At 37.4% G+C, this 19,636-nt stretch overlaps 1 protein-coding gene and 1 pseudogene across 9 annotated transcripts in view; one reads left to right on the plus strand and one right to left on the minus strand.

Annotated features, from left to right (window-relative positions):
• The first annotated feature begins 11,129 nt into the window (after nt 1–11,129).
• The window catches only part of IKZF1 (IKAROS family zinc finger 1), a 126,240-nt gene continuing 117,733 nt past the window's right edge, over nt 11,130–19,636 (plus strand). For 2 of the 9 annotated variants that reach the window (XM_039336381.1, XM_039336383.1), the window contains exon 1: nt 11,134–11,550. In XM_039336381.1, coding sequence (XP_039192315.1) covers nt 11,403–11,550 — 148 coding nt within the window. In that variant the 5' untranslated portion in view covers nt 11,134–11,402. Of the gene's footprint in view, nt 11,551–19,636 lie in introns of all 9 variants that reach the window. The other 7 variants (XM_039336382.1, XM_039336390.1, XM_039336389.1 and 4 more) reach the window with 7 other exon arrangements.
• Nucleotides 16,344–16,476, minus strand: LOC120305306 (annotated as a pseudogene).

Consider the following 19,636-nt stretch of genomic DNA (forward strand, 5'->3'; position numbering starts at 1 on the left):
GGAACACATAGCTAGAGGGATTTGAATTATTTAAAAGAAACAGACCAAATAAAAGAGGAGGTGCAGTTGTTCTCTATATAAGAAATAACTACATCTCTACAGAAATAGAGTACAACAATGATGAAAACTGTCTTGAACGCATTTGGGTCCATATAAAAGGGGGAAAAACGACATTGCCATAGGTGTATACTATAGGCCACCCAACGAAACAGAAGAAATAGATAAACTTTTTGCTAGTCAGCTAACTAAGGTATGTAGGAAGCACATCACAATAGTAATGGGGGACTTTTAACTACCCTGACATCAACTTGGAGATAAACTGTGCAGCAAGTGGAAGATCAAACAGAGTCCTGGCAAAGCTAGCAGCAACTCTGTCTCCCAAAAAGTAGAGAAGGAACTAGGGGATTAGCAATTTTAGATCTAATTCTCACTAACAGAGATGAAATGATAAAAGGTGTTGAAGCCACAGGGAGGTAGTGATCATGCAATATTGGAATTCAATATTGTGGAAGCACAAGCAATAGAACACAGTCAAACTAGAGTCTTGGACTTCAAGAGAGTTAATTTCAATAAGAGAGGGCTTGGGAAGGATTCCATGGATGAGAATCCTCAAGGGGGAAACAACTCAAGAAGCTTGGGAAATTTTGAAAAGTGAGATAATAAAAGCCCAGTCTAGCACAATACAAACAAAGAGGAAAAATAACAGCTCTCAAAAAAAACTAGTATGGCTGCATAAAGAACTCTCTGATAAATTGAAAGATAAAAAGGACAAGTATAGAAAGTGGACAGAGGGGCACATAACTAAGTCAGAATATCAGCAAATAGCCCGAGCCTACAAAGATGAAGTGAGGAAAGTTAAGGCTCATAATGAACTAAGGCTTGCGACCAAAGTCAAAAATAACAAAAAAGCTTTTTTCAACATGTAAAAAACAAGAAAAAAGTCAAAGAAAATGATTGCTCCATTAGTGGGTGAAAGTAGCAAGAAGGTGACAAGCAATAGGGAGAAAGCAGAACTGTTTAACTCATTTTTTGCATCTGTCTTTACACAAAGAGAAAAAACAGACCAACCTATCAAAAATAGTGCCATAAAAAACAGAACAGAAACACAAGTTAAGATAGGCAAGAAAATGGTAAGTGAGCACCTGTCCAGCCTAGACGAGTTCAAATCACCAGGACCAGATGGATTATACCCCAAGATTCTCAAGGAACTGGCAGATGTGATCTCAGAACTACTGAACTATATTTTTCAAAGATGCTGGAGCACTGGGGAACTACCAGAGGACTGGAAAAGAACTGATGTAGTTCCTATCTTCAAAAAAGGGAAAAAAATGGATCGAGGAAATTACAGACCTATCAGCCTGACCTTAATATCTGGGAAGATTCTGGAAAAGATAATCAAACAATGAATCAGCGAACACCTAGAGGCAAACAAAGTCATTACTAAAAGCCAACATAGGTTTGTCAAAAACAGATCATGCCAGACAAATCTTATCGCATTCTTTGACCAAGTGACAAAATTAGTGGATCAGAGCTATGCTGTGGGTATAATTTACTTAGACTTCAGTAAGGCATTTGATAAAGTAGATCACAATCTTCTACTCGATAAGGTAGAAAAAATGTGGGTTAGACAGCATCACCACTAGATGAATTCGTAGCTGGCTGACTGGTCGTACTCAACATGTGGTCCTCAATGGAACCACATCTACATGGAAGGAAGTGTGTAGTGGGGTGCCCAAGGGCTCTGTTCTAGGCCCAGTGCTCTTCAATATCTTCATCAATGATTTGGATGAGGGGATAGATGGGGAATTCATCAAATTTGCAGCTGACACCTAGCTGGCAGGAATAGCCAACACTCCAAAAGACAGGTTTAAGATACAGGAGGATCTGGACAGAGTTGAACACTGGGCGCTATTAACAAAATGAAATTCAGTGGTGAAAAAAGCTTCTACATTTAGGCAAGAAAAACCAAATGTACAGGTACAGTATAGGGGTACCTTGCTCAATAATAGTAACTGTGAGAGGGATCTCGGAGTCCTAATGGATAATCACTTAAATATGAACCAGCAGTGTGCTGCAGCTGCCAAAAGAGCCAACACAGTGCTGGGCTGCATTAACAGAGGGATAGAATCAAGATCACATGAAGTATTAATACCACTTTACAATGCCTTGGTAAGGCCACACTTGGAATACTGCATCCAGTTTTGATCACCACGATGTAAAAAAGATGTTGAGACTCTAGAAAGAGTACAGAGAAGAGCAACAAAGATGATTAGGGGACTGGAGGCTAAATCATATTAGGAACAGTTGCTGGAATTGGGTATGTCTAGTTTATCGAAGAGAAGGATGAGGGGGGACATGATAGCAGTATTCCAATATCTCAGGGGCTGCCACAAAGAAGAGGGAGTCAAGCTGAAGGCAGGACAAGAAGCAATGGATGGAAACTAATCAAGGACAGAAGCAACCTAGAACTAAGGAGAAACCTCCTGACAGAACAATTAATCAGTGAAACAACCTGCCTCCAGAAGTGGTGAATGCTGCAACACTGGAAGTTTTTAAGAAGAGACTGGACAGCCATTTGTCCGAAATGATATAGGGCACAGGTCGGCAACCTGCGGCTCCGGAGCCGCATGCGGCTCTTTGAGCCTTCCCATGCGGCTCCCAGCCTCCTCTGCCTTTGCAGAAGAGACAGAGACAGAGAGAGGAATTGCGCTTCCCTGCTTCTCTCTCTCTCTCTCTCTCTCTCTCTCTCTCTCTCTCTCTCTCTCTCTGTGTGTGTGTGTGTGTGTGTATGTGTGTGTGTTTTGTGTGTGTGTGTGTGTGTGTGTGTGTGTATAAAAAAGAGAGTGCACTCACAGTGTTCTCCGAGGAGCTGAAAAGCTTACTGGGCAGAGCTCTTCCTTTTGCTGCGTCTCTGCAGGAAGCAGGAAGGGCAGGAGAGAGCTAGCTAGCCCAGCTAGGCTGACTCAGGAAGTCTGGGAGTTGAAGTCCATGAGTCATAAAAGAGACGAGGTTGACTACCCCTGATCTTGTTGGACAACAGCCTGAAGCTTGTCAGGTGAGCAGCAGATAGGAGAGGGGGGGGAGAGAGAGAGAGAGAGAGAAAGAGAGAGAGGGAGAGAGAGGAAAGAAAGAGAGCGGGGGAAGAGGAGTGGCAGACCAAGGGCAGATAGAGAGGGAGAGAGAGAGAGACCCTTTTGACATCTAAAATGAAGATAACACTGCATATATCCTTTTTTTACCTGTGTGTGTGTGTGTGTGTGTGTGTATGTATACATACATACATATACATATATATATATATATATATATATATATATATATATATATATATATATATATGACTAAGAAAATTAAAAACATGAGCCCTGGGAATATTCATAGTAAAAATATAAAATGAACACCAGGGTAAAGATAAAACCATAAAAGTTTAATTAAAAAGCGCCAAGCTTTCGCCGTCACCTGCCGGCATCCTCAGGGCTAGTGCGCCAGGAGGTGTGAGTCTTTTTATAGGTATGTCAGAGCCTGCGCGCGACTCCTCGACCTCGTCATCGGGCCAGATTGATTCAATTGCACAAGGCTGGTCGGTTCTTTCCTGTTCCTTTCAGTTACGTGTCTCTCCTCGTCCATCTTACCTTCCTTTAACTCTGGGGTGAATGGATAAGAGTCTCTATTATTTCGATGGTCTCTATACTTTAGTTCCTTCCCCCCAGGTTCGGGTAACAATATGCATTTCATGTTCTTTTCAAAATCGTCCTTTACCCAGTTGCTCCTTTCGCGATGGCTTTCTCTTTTGGTTTTAATACTTTCACTTTCTACGCAACTCTCATCCGGGTGATCTTGTAAATTATTCCGAGTTGAATGTGACATAGTGATGGTCTGAGGTTGGGAGGTAGATTGTTCAGTTATGGGGGGGAGCGGTTTTCTAGCTGTCATTGTATTTACGCACACCATGCTACGGGTAACCGGTCTGGGGGGGTAGTGGTGGCGAGATCACATTCTCCTTGGTTGTCACAATGCTTTTCTCCCGTTTTCTTTTTCTTTCCTGCGTTGCTGGTGTCTGCGCATGTCTCACAGAGACCTTCAGAATTCACATCGCGAATCTCCCCCCTCCGTCTTCCCCTCCGTTCCGATCTATTCTTTTCTTTCTCCCCAGTGGCATTCACGGGTCCGTTGCTAGTTACACTTCGCAATTCCCACTGTTTTGCACCCGCCATGCTGCGGGTAACCGGTCCGGGGGGGGTAGTGGTAACGAGACTATGTTCCCCTTGGTTGCTACAGTACTTTTCTCTCATTTTCCTTTTCTTTCCTACGTTGCTGATGTTTACGTAAGTCTCACGGAGGTCTTCAGGGTTTGTAGATGGGGGGCGTGATGGTCCGGTCTCTTGCGTCTCGTCAACCTCGCGAATCTCCCCCCTCCATCTTCCTCTCCGTTCCGGTCCATTCTTTTCTTTCTCCCCAATGGCATTCCCGGGTCTATCGCTAGTTGCACTTTGCAACTCCCACTCCCCCAGTTCGATTATCCTGGTCGAGCGGGGGGATCTTTCCTCCCTTTCTGAATCGGCTAGTGCATTTCTTTCTATGTAGGGATAGACCATCGTATTTGGAAATTCTTCTTCCCCCCTTTCACTAGTTACATCCTCCTTTACATTAGTCATAATACCTCGGATATTCATGGTACCGGGATTCTGGATCTTAATTTTCACTGTCCCTTTAGTTCTTTGGGGTTGTGGCACCCTTGCTGGTATCACAGGGATATTCCATTGACTTTCCTCCTTTGGATTACTCCGGATCAGTTGGGGAGTTGACTCTTCCTTCTTAATGTTGTTAAGGTTGTTACTGAGTCGTAGGGGGTGCTGCCGCTGATTACTTGCACTCCACGATCTTAAAGCCACATACGCTGGGCACAGGTCAACGTGTCGATTGATGGAATTGCTATCTGAAAGCCATGCCTCCCTAAGTAGGCGGCCTCCCTTGGTGTTGTCACTCGCCAGTACGCTAATCTCATTGAAGTTGAATCTATGGTCCCATTCAGCCATGTGTGCCCATATCTGGGAATATTGATATACACACACACACACATACACACACACACACACAAACACACACACACAAACACACACACACCTATAATAAAGGTAAAAAAGGATATATGCAGTGTTATCTTCATTTTAGATATCAAAATGGTTTTGCGGCTCCCAGTGTTTTGTTTTTGGTGGGAAACGGGTCCAAGTGGCTCTTTAAGTGTTTTGGGTTGCCTACCCCTGGTATAGGGTTTCCTGCCTGAGCAGGCGGTTGGACTAGATGACCTCCAAGATCCCTTCCAACATTATTATTATTATTATTATTATTATTATTATTATTATTATTATTATTATTATTATTATTATGGAGGATCATCGCACAATCAGCCAGATGTTCAGACTGGATTTGGCCTTTTGTCTACCTATCGAGTCCTTACCCAGGACCTGTGATAGGCAGATGTGGATGTTTGATGGTATTACAGATATCATCGCAGGATGGAAGCAGTTGCAATTGACTAATGGTGAATTTGTCAATGCCAATGGTGTTCAAGTGGTATTCCAGTTGTTTTGGGATTGCACCCAAGGCGCCTATTACTATTGATACTACCCTTGCTTGCTTTTGCCACAGTCTTTCTATTTCTATTTGTAGGTCTTTGTATTTTGTTATCTTCTCCACTTCTTTCTCGCCTATTCTGCTGTCTCCAGGCACTGCCATGTCCACTATCCAGACTTTTTTGTCTTTCTTATCGACAATTGTTAAGTCTGGGGTGTTATGCTGCAAGTGCTTGTCTGTTTGAATTCTGAAGTCCTAGAGCAGTTTGAAGTTTGAATTGTTAAGTCTGGGGTGTTATGTTGCAGGTGCTTGTTTGTTTGAATTCTGAAGTCCCAGAGCAGTTTAATTTTATCATTTTCAAACTATTCACTATTCAAACCTTTTTGTCTTTCTTATCGACAATTGTTAAGTCTGGGGTGTTATGCTGCAGGTGCTTGTCTGTTTGAATTCTGAAGTCCTAGAGCAGTCTGAAGTTTGAATTGTTAAGTCTGGGGTGTTATGTTGCAGGTGCTTGTTTGTTTGAATTCTGAAGTCCCAGAGCAGTTTAATTTTATCATTTTCTATGACTTTCTCTATTTTATGATCCCATTATTATTATTATTATTATTATGGATCATCGCACAGTCAGCCAGATGTTCAGACTGGATTTGGCATTTTGTCTACCTATCGAGTCCTTACCCAGGACCTGGGATAGGCAGATGTGGATGTTTGATGGTATTACAGATATCGTCGCAGGATGGAAGCAGTTCCTAATAATTGTCCTTTTGCGATTGACTAAATAGCGAATTTGTCATGCCAATGGTGTTCAAGTGGTGCTCCAGTTGTTTTGGGATTGCACCTAAGGAAGCCTATGACTATTGGTACTACCTTGCTTGCTTTTGCCACAGTCTTTCTATTTCTATTTGTAGGTCTTTGTATTTTGTTATCTTCTCCAGTTCTTTCTCTTCTATTCTGCTATCTCCAGGCACTGCCACACGTCCACTATTTCACCTTTTTGTCTTTCTTATCGACAATTGTTAAGTCTGGGGTGTTATGCTGCAGGTGCTTGTCTGTTTGAATTCTGAAGTCCTAGAGCAGTTTAATTTTATCATTTTCTATGACTTTCTCTATTTTATGATCCCACCAGTTTTTGCTTACAGGCAAATGATATTTTTTGCAGATCTTCCAACGCACCATTGTTGCTACTTTGTCATGCCGCTGCTTGTAGACAGTCTGTGCAATCTTCTTGCAACAGCTTACCAGGTGGTCCACTGTTTCTTCAGCTTCTTTGCATAGGCGGCACTTACTGTCTGTTGCTGTCTTTTCATTTTGACTTTATATGCATTTGTCCTTAAGGCTTGGTCTTGTGCAGCCAGAATTAGTCCCTCGGTCTCTTTCTTCAATTTTCCTGCTCTTAGCCATTGCCAGGTCTTGTTATTATCTGCTTTCCCAGCTATTTTTTTAATGTATTGGCCATGTAGTGCTTTGTCTTCCCATGCCTCTATTCTGTTCTTCATTTGGTCTTTCTTGTAGGCCAGTTTGGTCTCTCCAGTAGTTCAGTAAGCCTTCCTGATATACTAATTTCAGTGCATCTTCATCATTGTTCTTCAGATATTCTTCCAAAGCCATTTTTTCTTCTTCAACCATCTGATGTACTTGTAGCATTCCACGCCCACCTATTTGCCTTGGTAGATAAAGTCTATCAATGTCACTGCGTGGATGAAGGGCATGATTCATTGTCATTATTTTTCTGGTCTGCCTATCCATTGCTTTTAGTTCTGCTTGAGTCCAGTCCACTATTCCAGCTGTGTACCTAATGACTGGGATTGCCCAGGTGTTGATTGCCTTTATGGTATTTCCTCCATTGAGTTGGACTTTAAGATCTTCTTCACTCTCTTGATGTATTCACCTCTAATCTTTTTCTTGACTTCAGTGTGCTTGATGTTGTCAGCTTGAAGGATACCCAAGTATTTGTAGTAATCTTCCCCATCCAGACTCTTAATGTTATTTTCGTGGGGCATCTTGATTCCTTCAGTTTTCACTACTTTTCTTTGTTTGATAGTAAGTGTGGCACATTTGTCCAAGCCAAACTCCATAACAATATCTTGGCTATATATACGGACAGTGTTGAGCAGCGATTCTATTTCAGATGATGTTTTCCCATACAGCTTCAGATCATCCATGTAAAGGAGATGGGATAGTCTGGTAGATGTTTTTGATGTTTGATAGCCATGTCTTGAATTATTCAGTATTGTTGACAGAGGAAACAGTGCAATAACAAATAGTAATGGTGACAATGAATCTCCTTGAAATATTCCTCTCTTGATATTAACCTCTCCCAGTCTCTCACCATTGATCTGCAACTGTGTCTTCCATTGTGCCATTGATCTTTGCACAAATTTTGTGATGTTTCTACTGACTCCTGTTATTTCTAGGCACTTGATTATCCAGTCAGGTGGCAGAGAGTCAAATGCCTTTTTGTAGTCAATCCATGCCACATTCAGGTTGGTCTTCCTTTTCTGGCAGTTTTCCAAGATCATTTTGTCTATTAGGAGTTGATCTTTTGTTCCTCTGCTATTGGGGCGGTTTCCTTTCTGCTCAGGTGGAAAGAGATTGTTTTCAACTACATGCTGTTGTACTGCATCAGCTACCACACCAGTTAGTAATTTGAAAGTTGTTGGTAAGCAGGTAATTGGCCTGTAGTTACCTGGTGTTGCCCCTTTTGCTGGATTTTTCATTATTAGGTAGGTTTTCCCAGTTGTTAGCCACTTTTCAATTTCTCCTCCTTGTAGTATATTGTTGAACTGTTTGGCAATGAGTGGGTGTATAACAGTTAGATGTTTCAACCAAAACCCATGCAGTTCATCTTCACCTGGTGCTGACCAATTTTTGATTTTTCTTGCTCTTTTTTCCTACCATTTTTGTTGTTATTACTAGTTCTTTCATTTCAACTTCTGTTTTATTTGCATCCACCTCTTTTAACCAAGCCGCATCCTTGTTGTATTTTTTTGGGTTATCCCATATCTGCTTCCAGAACTGCACTGTTTCTTCCTTGTCAGGTACTGACTGATTCCTTGCAGTTTCTCCATTGATGGATTGGTAGAAACATTTCTGATTGGATTGAAATTGGAGGTTCTGCCTATAGTTTGCAATTCGAGCTTCATATCTACTGATTTTCCTGGCTATAGCTGTTATTTGTTGCTTTATTATTTCCAGTGCTTCCTTGATCTTCCTTGTTTCTAAGTGGTATTTCTTGATTAGGTATTCTTTGGTCTTCTTGTTCTTCAGCTTCTTTTCTTTCATCTGTTCTAGCTTGCTTGCATGTGATCTTAACTTGCTGATCTTATTTTCTAGTCTAACCTTCCATTTTTGTGGTGCACTGTTTGTTTGTTTTTCTTCTTTGTTGATTTTGCATCCCAGGTATTCAGTTATAACTGCAGCTGTGCTGTACATTAGTTGGTTTGTTTCTTGCAGTGAATTGGTGCTTATACTTGATATTGCAGTATTTGCATCTTTTAATGCTTGTGCTAGCTGTTTCTTTGGAACAAGCTTCAATGCAGGCAGCCTTATTCTGTTGTTTTTGTGCTGTTCTAGATGCTCAGTTATTCTTTGTTTCAATTCTTTTATTTCTTTAGTTAGAGGATTTTGTTCTTCCTGAGGAAGAGGTGCCTGGTTTCCAAATGAGAACAGTTGTATATCTCTGCTGGATTCCTTCACTGCCAACTCCCCCTGGTTTGCCTCTACATTCTGAATTACTTCTGGTAAGGCTTTGATTTCTTTGCCCTGGGTAAACCTTTGTAGTTTGTCCAGTTCTGTTTCTGTGAATACTTTATTTCGTATTATAAATCTGCATTGATCTGCTAGTCTCTGTTCTGTTATTTCTGATTCTGGATGTTGTTCTTTCCAGAACTGGTGCATTCGTTTTAGATATCCTCTTCTTGTTAGACTTGATCTGTAGTAACAGATCATTATTTCTTTGTTTTCAATCACTGTGTATCTGCGACGGGTAAACACCTTTTCTTCCAGTAGTTCTGCAGCTGCTGGCCCAGATTGCTCAGCCAACAGTCCTGAGTCCTGTAACCCATTTTTCACCAGATATCCAGGAACTCCAATATCTAGCGCGGACCTTGTTAACTCGGGCAACATCCGAGCCGGTATGGCATTCTGAAATTTATGTCTCACCATATTCTTTATGGGAGAGACACTCTTTGTTTGACTCCTCTGATGAGACCTGTCCAGTATGGTTGAACCTCTGGCATAGCTCTCATCTTCCTCAGAGTACACAAGCCCCACAACCACGTCAAGGTAGTGCCTCACTGGGGCACTATTATTATTATTATTATTATTATTATTATTATTATTATTATTATTAGTTCTGGGAAGGGGGGGTTCCTACAATATCATTATTTATTTGTCCTTTGCTCCCCTTATAAACTCCATAAGTTCCCTCTATTTTTCAGACATTCATCAGGGACACACACACACATATACACACAGAGTGACATAGTAGTGTCTAAATTTGATAAATAAAACTAAATAAATAAGCACACACACATATCTATATAGTTATGAATAAATTTCCTTAATATGTTACATTACAGTAACAATAAAACAGGGCTTCCATACCTGAAAACAAATAAGAAGTTATCTATCTTACCAGAAATTAATAAAGATGTAGCACGTTTCCATGGAATTATCTTCCTCCGTGGGTAGGACTTAATTGGGTTATTTTTTCCCATGGAATAGGCACCAATCCCATTTCTATTAAGTGTTCATATAGTGTTTAATGTTGATGTATTTCTTGCTTACCTTTCAGAATTTTAACTATCACCAGCCACCTACAAAGATATTACACTGAAATGAGGAAGTGGAGTGGTGAGAGGAGGGACTGAGAGCAGAGCTGCCTCCTGTCAGTCTGCTTGGCCAAGAAGCTGCAGCTCCTATCACAGAATGAATCACAATTAAAATTTGTGCACATAAATTTGATAAATAAATAAATAAAATTATTGGGCCATTTAAGCATTAATCCATTAAACACAGAATCCATTCAAAAGAATGATTAAATACTCAAGAGAAAATAGATTTTTCTTGGTAAATCATCAAGGCTGCATAACTACTTTGCCTTAATATACTGTGTGTTGAAATCAGTAGTAGAAATTAGTAGCTTTCTGGAATGTGTTCAAACACCCCATCATCACTGTTTGACAGTTTATAGATATAACAATAATACTTAATAATGCTTCCCACATGGGAGTTCTGGACTATGCAAAATGTGCAGTCTTAGGTACATTTAATCGAAAGTATGTTGAACTGAATTCAGTGAGTTGGATCCAAACACAGATCTATCTAGAGAAGATTAATCCCAAGATTAAAATTATCACTCTTGTTTCAGTTTGGATCTTATACTGTTATACTTTTCTAGCTAACTGTGTATAGACCTGGGACATCATTTTCAAGACTATTCAGAGAAACATGATAGGCTAATATGAGATTTTTTTTTTATTAGGATATAAAGGCAACCCTCCATCATCTTGGGCTCTAAGGAATACTGGTGGTTGAAAACTCCTTTTTCCCAGGCTCACTATGAAAATAGACTATCTTTGGAGTTTTCTTTCACCAAGTAAATCAGTACTTTCATACAAGGAGTATCCATCAGGACCCAAAAAGGCAAGGTGTGCATTTGCCCTGCCTAGGAGCCTTTGGTAGCAGCAGAAGGGGTGTTGCCTTCATCATCTGACAGGCACGACAAGTCCCCCGCGCTCTTTCCTCTCCTGCCCACAAATGAAAAAGCTCCGCACACCCCAGTGCAGGGGCGAAATGCCCGTGAGATCCACCGGCCGCCTGCAAAGATGTTGCACTGGAATGAGGAAGTGGAGTGGCGAGGGGAGGGACTGAGAATGGAGCTGCCTCCTGTAGTTCTGCTTGGCCGAGGAGCCGCAACACATGGAAGTGGAGAGATCTGGGCGAGTTCTTTGCATCCAGCTCCGGCCAGAGCAGGTACCGTATTTTCGCGCCAGAGCGCGCCCATCGAAATTGGTCCTCTCTTATTCTGCTTTTCTGACAGATAACGGCTTTCTTTCTTTCTTTCTTTCTTTCTTTCTTTCTTTCTTTCTTTCTTTCTTTCTTTCTTTCTTTCTTTCTTTCTTTCTTTCTTTCTTTCTTTTTCTCTTTCTTCTTTTCTTTCTTTCGGAGCTGTTTCTTCTGCGGCTGCAAACTTTTGGGAAGGGAGTAAAAAGCAGAAGTTTTATTAAGTAGTGAGAAGAAGACGGAGAGAAATGAAGTGCGTGCGCTGGGAACAAGTGCTAGATCTCTCTCTCTCTCTCTCTCTCTCTCTCTCACACACACACACACACACACACACACACACACACACACACACAAACACAAACACACACACACACACACACGCACAAATTATAATGAACAAGTGTCCCGCTGAATTCTCTATTCGGAAGAGGGAGAACTTTTCAAGCGCCAGTTTGGTTCTTCTTTCTTGGGCCAAGTTTGCTTCTTTTTCTTTTCCCATTACGTTGCAATATGTCAAAAAGAGATTATGAAGTTTTGCTCTTACTCCCAAAAGCCTGAATTTCTGAAAGAGATAAGCAAAGGGATTCCTGTATACTTGCATTTTAAACTCTAAAGGAAAGTGATAAGAAATTCAAAACAAATTCAAAGCTGAAAGGCTGAATGGAAGACTATGAAAAACATGAAGCTGCAAAAAAAAAAGAAGTTATTTTTGGAAATATTTTCTCTCCTTAATTGGGGCAATATCTCCCTCTTTTTAAGCTGAATACAAATATTAATAGAAGAAGCTTATCATTTTTTCTGAACTTTACAATTACACCCTCTCCCACCATCCCCAAAAGCAAAACATGAAGTAAAAAAATCAAGGATTCTTAAGACATCCAAATATTGGGCAGTAAATATATAAAGTAAACCCCAGATTTCCACAAAATGCCCATGTAACACTTTGTTTGGAGTTAAACCAACAGAGTCCCATGAGTTTCAGGCGCTCTCTCTCTCTCTCTCTCTCTCTCTCTCTCTCTCTCTCTCTCTCTCTCTCTCTCTCTCTCTCTCTCTCTCTCTCTCTCTCGATAGGAAGATTTCAGTTTTCCATTTAGGAATATATTTGCTGCAATAGAGAAATTTTCATTTTTATAGATTCTCTACACTTTATAAAGCCAGTCATGAGTACAAAATTAGCATTTCTAAAACTGAATTAATCACTGAACCAAAACCAAAATTGATTCAGGATATAACTATTAAATCTGCATTTTAAAAGTAGAATTATTGTACAAAGAAAGGTTACTTCCTATGGGCAATACAATGCAGCTCTATCAATCTTTCCTGATATGTTTATATATACATGTAAAACAATGAAAAAGTGAGGAACCTGCTGTACTTGTCAATAAGACATCAGGTAAAATACATGATTAGCTGGGTGACAAGGATTTTTTCCATATGCAAAGCAAAATTAACTTTAGAAATTCAGCCTGAGAAATTCATTGCAATCCTAAATATGCCATAAGCTTCCGTGAAGACAACGGGACTAGCTTCCATAAATCTCCAGTGAGTCCTGCTTCTAGTCAGAGAAGCCAAACCTGTTTCATAGCACCTTTCTTTCATAGAACATCTAATGAATCCAATGTGACTCATGAATCACGAAAAATGAATAAAATAGAGATGCATAGTTAAGTTGCAAAAACCATTGCACACACTTATATTCAGCATCAAATAGGAAGTTTTAAAAAACTGGATTGCCTGCATGCCCAGATTTTTTTTTAATGAAAGTCCTGTCCAAGACAAGCTGAATTAACTATCCTTAACCACTTTTCACTTGAAATCACCTGATATAGAATATTGCTGGAGGCGATTGAGATTTATTCCATATAAGAATAGGTATGAATGATAGTAACTATAATAATAATCCAGCAGCACCAAAGAGTAATACCTATGAGTTCAAGAAAGAAATCACATCTGTTTTCAGTGAGGTCTCTGCATTATACAAGTTGTCAGCTATTTATTTATGCAAAGCACTGAATTATATTTGGAGTCCCTGATTTAACTTGATTTTCTCAAATATTCTTACCAGACGATGTGTTCTATTATTATAGTAACTGAATTGAAAACATACTTAAAAATGCTTGGTTTATAAGAATTAATGCAATAGTAATGGTAATAATAATAGTTATAGTAAGTAGTGGTATAGTAGTAGTGATGCATAACTTTTCAGCTTTTTCATTTTTTAAAAGATCAGGCACCTATTTAGAAAAATGAAAACCATTTATTTTACATCAAAGTAGAGATAAAGGTTTACTATAAGTGCACTAGGTCTAAAATAGTATTTAGATACCAAGCACTGAACTGTATCCTTCTATATATATACATACATACATACATACATACATACATACATACATACATACACATACACACACACACACACACACACACACACACATATGCAGAGAGGTGTTTGTTCTGTATCCCATCCCTGAAAAGGTTTCCCAGTTTTTATATCTGCATAGATTCAAAATAAATTTTCTTTTCACACAAGTAATCCACAGTACCAATGAAGGGAAGTTTGGAGAATCTTGATAAATATCTTCTATGAGCATATTTTGAAATATTTTTTTTCTAACTATACCATTAACTCCAAATGTTTTATATTGAAAACATATTGTTAATTTGTATCACAAACTTATAATTTTGATTTTTTTTCACAGAAAGTTAAATTCTAAATTAAACATAACATTAAATCTTAACATTTTAAGATTTAATCAACATGTTTAGAATTGTAATTTAGTTGCAATATGGGAGTCAGGCTTACATTTCTTTTTGGAAATGTACCATGCAAATTAATATAGTAGCTTGAGCAGATAGAATTGAGTATAACACTAGCATATTTAGCCATTGAAATGTATACAGTATTCAGGCCATTTTCCTTTTACAGTGAATTCAAGTATCAGTGTCCCAAACTTTCTCAGATTGGCTGAATGCTTCCACACCAAGATAGCTTATCTTTCATAAGTAGAGTTAGATCTTTTTAAGGTTGTCAAATATCTTTGGTTCATTACCATCTCTTTTTAAACAAGGTAGTGCATCAAATAAATCTGCACATAAGGCAAGCCACTATAAAAGAGAAGTATAAAAATATAAAATTTCATACATTAAAATAAGCTAATTCATTTATTGCTTGAAAATAAAACTATACTTAATTTATGTTGTTAGAAAAGAGCATGCTCAATATTAGTTTAATAACAATATTTAATTTATATTGAACTATGATACCCCAATACAGTTTAATGTGCTAAATTAAATATATTAAAATCCAATACTAAAAAAATATTTATAATGGGAAGACCTATTGAAACATATAAACTCCATTCTCTGTAGTGCAGGTATATTTGTTAAAAGATATTAGAAAGTTTTCTGATATTTAGCTATCTCTTTTTAGAGAATAATTTATTTTTGAAGAGCCAATGTGAAAATCTTTGAGTCAACTTCTGAAGATAAAGAGAACAAAACATGCATTGAAATTCAAAATAATGATCTCTTAGAGAAGCTAGTTATTTTTGAAGTCAATAGGAACTTTTTCAAACAAGGAAAAAGGTTTCAGTGTGGCTTTTTTAATTGAAAATATTACAAAACAGTCTGGCAAAAATATATTGAATTTAAATCATATAACATATTACTAGACACTGATTTTGATTGAGGAATGCTGTAGTGTTTCACTATGCTCCTGATGTGCTATTTTTGGATCCAAAAGTAACTTACCAACTTCATTCTTCTTGGGTTTTGGTTAAAAATGAATCATTTCCATTAAGTAGGTACAACAGCATTGTATTCAAGTGTTCTGAAAGTTATGGTAATAGGAGAGTCAAAGCAAAAATGTTCAAAGATAGTTTGGCACTATTTCATCAATCATAAAAGATATCAGCCATTTATGAATTATGTGATCCGGTATAAACAAATGTTGGAATTTGTGGCATATTTTCCTTAATTTTCTTTAAATTAAAAATTAAATTAAAACATTTCCTTAATTTTCCTTAATTTCCTGGTTTCTCAATTTGAAGGATTACTTGCATTTGCTTCATTACCTAACTTTATTAACTGGAGATAAAATTGACTTTTTAAAATGTAAAAGATGGGAAAATAAATTCTTCTCACATTACTTGCAGAAATACAAGCTGCTGATTCCACCTTTCTGGGATTTTATTTATTAATGATATATATTTTTTTTATTGAAAATTTTTTAAAAACTTTTACAAAGACAGAAAAAAAACAATAACAGCAACAACAACAAAAAAACCAAAACAATACAACCCTCCCCCAACCCCTCCCAAACCACCTCCTCCCTCCCCCCCCCCGGAGCTTCCCAGAGCAGAATATAGGCTTAATTAAAAAAAAAATTAACAAAATTATAAAATAATTAAAAATAAAATATATATGAAAAAAGAGTTATAATCCTTAAAAAAATATTTAAAATAGAAAAATACAGGTTATAAAAAGGCTAAATGATATTTTTTCAAATCCAGTTTAAATTGTATAAAATTTATCCATTTTTCCCATACATCAAAAAATTTCTCTTGCGTTTGCTCTTTTAAGAAAGCCGAAATCTTTGCCATTTCTGCCAAGTAAGATACTTTAAAGAACCACTCTTGCAAAGTAGGCAAAGATTCCTTCTTCCAGTATTGACCTACTAAGAGCCTTGCGGCTGTAATCAGATTCAACATCAATATAACCTCCTTGGCATCACAATCAGTAACAATGCCAAGCAAAAACAATTGTGGAGTAAATTTTACCCTCTTTCTAAAAATTCTCTGAATGTTCCACCAGATGAAAACTCATAAATGTTCCTCTCCACGGAAATCTTTAGTAAAAGGCGAAAGATTTATACGTTCTGAAGAGAAACCAGAGTATGTTTATTTATTAATGATATTGATACATATCCTTTAATCAAAATTGTTCAAACATTTTAGGCTTATATCATTACCAAATGTTTAATTAGGCTAAGGGAGAATGCCTGACTTTGGGTCATGCATACAAGTTGAAGAACCTGGATAAGGTCCATTTAATCCAGGAATCTTCTACCCATCTTTTGAGTATCTGCATCTGAGATGCAGAAAAAGATGTGCAAGGCAGCAGTCCTCCTTTATTTCACTCGTAAAAAGTGCCTACTTTTAAGTGTGGGCTCTCTGAATGTAGAGATTGCTGCACAAAGTTTGCTTCACAACTAATGCAAGATTTGAATATGAATTCTGTTAGACCTAAACAGCCATTATTTGTCAATTTTACATTATTTATTTTAGATAAAAGCATGGTTCTTTAAGTTTCCCAAAGTCAATATATATACATTCAGGTTCATTTTCTACCTTAAAATATTCATGATTTATACTGTAATAATTGAATATTGAAACAAAGAGCAAATGAAACATAGAAAAATTAAATGAAAATTTTAGTTTATAATCTCATCATGCTGTAATGGCATGACAGTTGCAAGTTGGCATATATGGTTTTCAATTTGTATTGGAAGCTTAGCTCCACAGGAAAAAAACTTCAGTGATTTTAATCTTATATTAATAGATACCTATTTAAATAATCATTGGATCAGATCCACAGGTATGCTGCAGTTTAAATTTCTAGGCAATATATAGTGTTTAGTGCATTGAACTATGTTCAATATGTCCTTTTTCTCCTGTATTGAACTCACACTTATGTTCAGCCATTTCTATTGAGGTTAGATGCAAACAATATCTACTTTTTTCTTCTGACTTATTTCCTTCCTCAAGCCCTTTTGTGTAGATGGCTTTTTGAGACTGTGACCTCACAACATTGCAGGTCTTATGTGGAGGTTAGAAATGTGAGCTGACTGAGAAAACCAAAGACATCTTTGCACTGGTTTCTTCTAGAACTAGAGGATAAGCAGTTTTCCATTTGTGGAAACTCCACTTGCCTCCTGGGAGTCCCCTCCCTTTCTTCTACATCCCGTGTGTCATAGCACTACCTTCCATTCTTCCCATTTTTTTCAGCCACTTGAGGTTTTATAAAAACTTATTTATTGTTTTGTGAAATGAAAACACAGTGAAGGAAGAACAAAGATGGGGTGCCAACTCACTCCTGATTTTGTGACTTTCCAGGGAGGCTGTTATTTAAAGATTGGAGTACAAGTAGTGAGGATACTTTTCTAACAGTGTGAAAATGTTGTAAAGGTAAGAGATGCAAGGCCAGTGGCTATGTGGAAGTGATAGCCATTCTCCAAAGAGATGGATAGTAGATTCTAAAACCTTCTTCCACACAATAACTTTCACAGAAGGGTTCTGCTCATACTTTTGTGAAAAATCAAGACACTGGAAGAATTCAGACAAGTATTTTGCAACCTGAAATCCAAACAACTCCTCCCATACCAAAGTAGATTTAAAAAAATCAAAAAAATCATGCTATACATCAGACTCTAAATTCTGCCTTCAATGTTTGCCCTCTGACATAATCTGAAATAGGCCATTTCATCACCCTGCAGTAGAAGTAGAAAAAGATACAGCATGCATAGATTAGTATATCTGTATTTTCAGTCCCTGTTCAATTCAAAGTAAAATAAAAAAGTAATTACTGATCAATATTTAGTTTAGATTCACTTCTGTAAGGAATATTACCAAAGGGGAGAAAAAAGTCTCCATGGTTTAACAAGTATGAAGCTAGTAACTGGAATGCAGAAATACTATCCTCTTTTCAGAAGATTTATTCAAAATGTTTAGATACCTTGATTTAAATGTGTAGTTATATTTCTGTGAAATTTACAAAATCATTGTTAAACCAATAATCCTATAGTGCTTTTCAGTTTTAAAAAATGTATTAATATCTATCACTTTTGCCATCTCTCTCAAAGAAAATCACCTAGGACATTATATATCCCTTCAAAATTCTGTCTCCTCTTCAGCTCAATCAAGTCCATTTTTCTTTGATTAAGATGTGTTCTTGCAAAATTTAATTAGTTTTATGTCAACTTAATAACTATGGAGGAAATAATTGTGAAGCATGAACTTGTGTGGCTTGTTCAACTAGATTATTTATACTATATGTCTATAACAGCATTGACATTCATGTGCACAAATGTCTATAACTGTTATTTCTAGGAGATTTCTACTCTACTCTCATGGAGAACTATTTGCAACAAGGGCTTAATCTACACCAAAATTAAAATATGAATGTGATGTCTTGTTTTATGGGATAAACTTAATCTGAAAAGGGGCACATTTTTTTCCCTAAAGAGAAACATAGGTCAATTCAAATGAAACAAGTAATATTGAATAAAGAAAACAAATAAGTAGCTTAACTTACATTTGTGGGAAAAAATTAAAATGAACATGTCTTTTCCCTTCCCTCATCAAGAATGAATCTTTCTTTGTGGCTAATTGAAATAGTGAAAAGGACTGATGCTTGGTCAGAGACCATAGCATTAATCATCTTTAATCCATTGAAATTAATGGAATGCCACTCATTTAACTCTGACCTGGAGTTAGAGTTAGATCCTGAAATAAGTTAACTTGAAAGAGGTGACCCAAGGAGGCAGAAGATACGTTGATTAATTCATTTTAGGAATCCTTTTACTTATTTGAAATGCAAAAATCTAAGAGTTGTTTTCTTTTTAACCTGGAATTCCTTGAATAGTCTTAGAGAAATTAGAAAGCAGTGTCAGAATTATTGAATACATTCCATTAAACATATTGGAATACAAATAAAACGGGTACAGGGCTGTTTTTATATCAGAATGTTTTGTAATTTCTTTAAAATCTTACCTTTTATGTGGCCTTTTTGTGATCCAAATATGGCCAATTGTTTGAAGAGAGCACTAGCAGGCTCTTTTCAAACAACAGTCTACAGTCTCATTTAAAATGGTATTTTTCTGATTGGTAATATTGTGACTGTACTGAGGAAGACCAAATCAGGACAAAATGGGACTTCTTTATCCCTGATCTTCATACTGTATTGAATTAGCAGATGGCAAGTGCATTTTTTTACTCTTCTATCATAAGCTGTATCTGTCAAAATGTCTTCTTTTATCCAGATGTTCAAAAATTATAAT

This window comes from Crotalus tigris, unplaced genomic scaffold (genome assembly GCF_016545835.1).
Source record: "Crotalus tigris isolate CLP2741 ecotype Arizona unplaced genomic scaffold, ASM1654583v1 scf7180000017666.379230911805:20528666, whole genome shotgun sequence".
NCBI classification, from domain to species: Eukaryota; Metazoa; Chordata; class Lepidosauria; order Squamata; family Viperidae; genus Crotalus; species Crotalus tigris.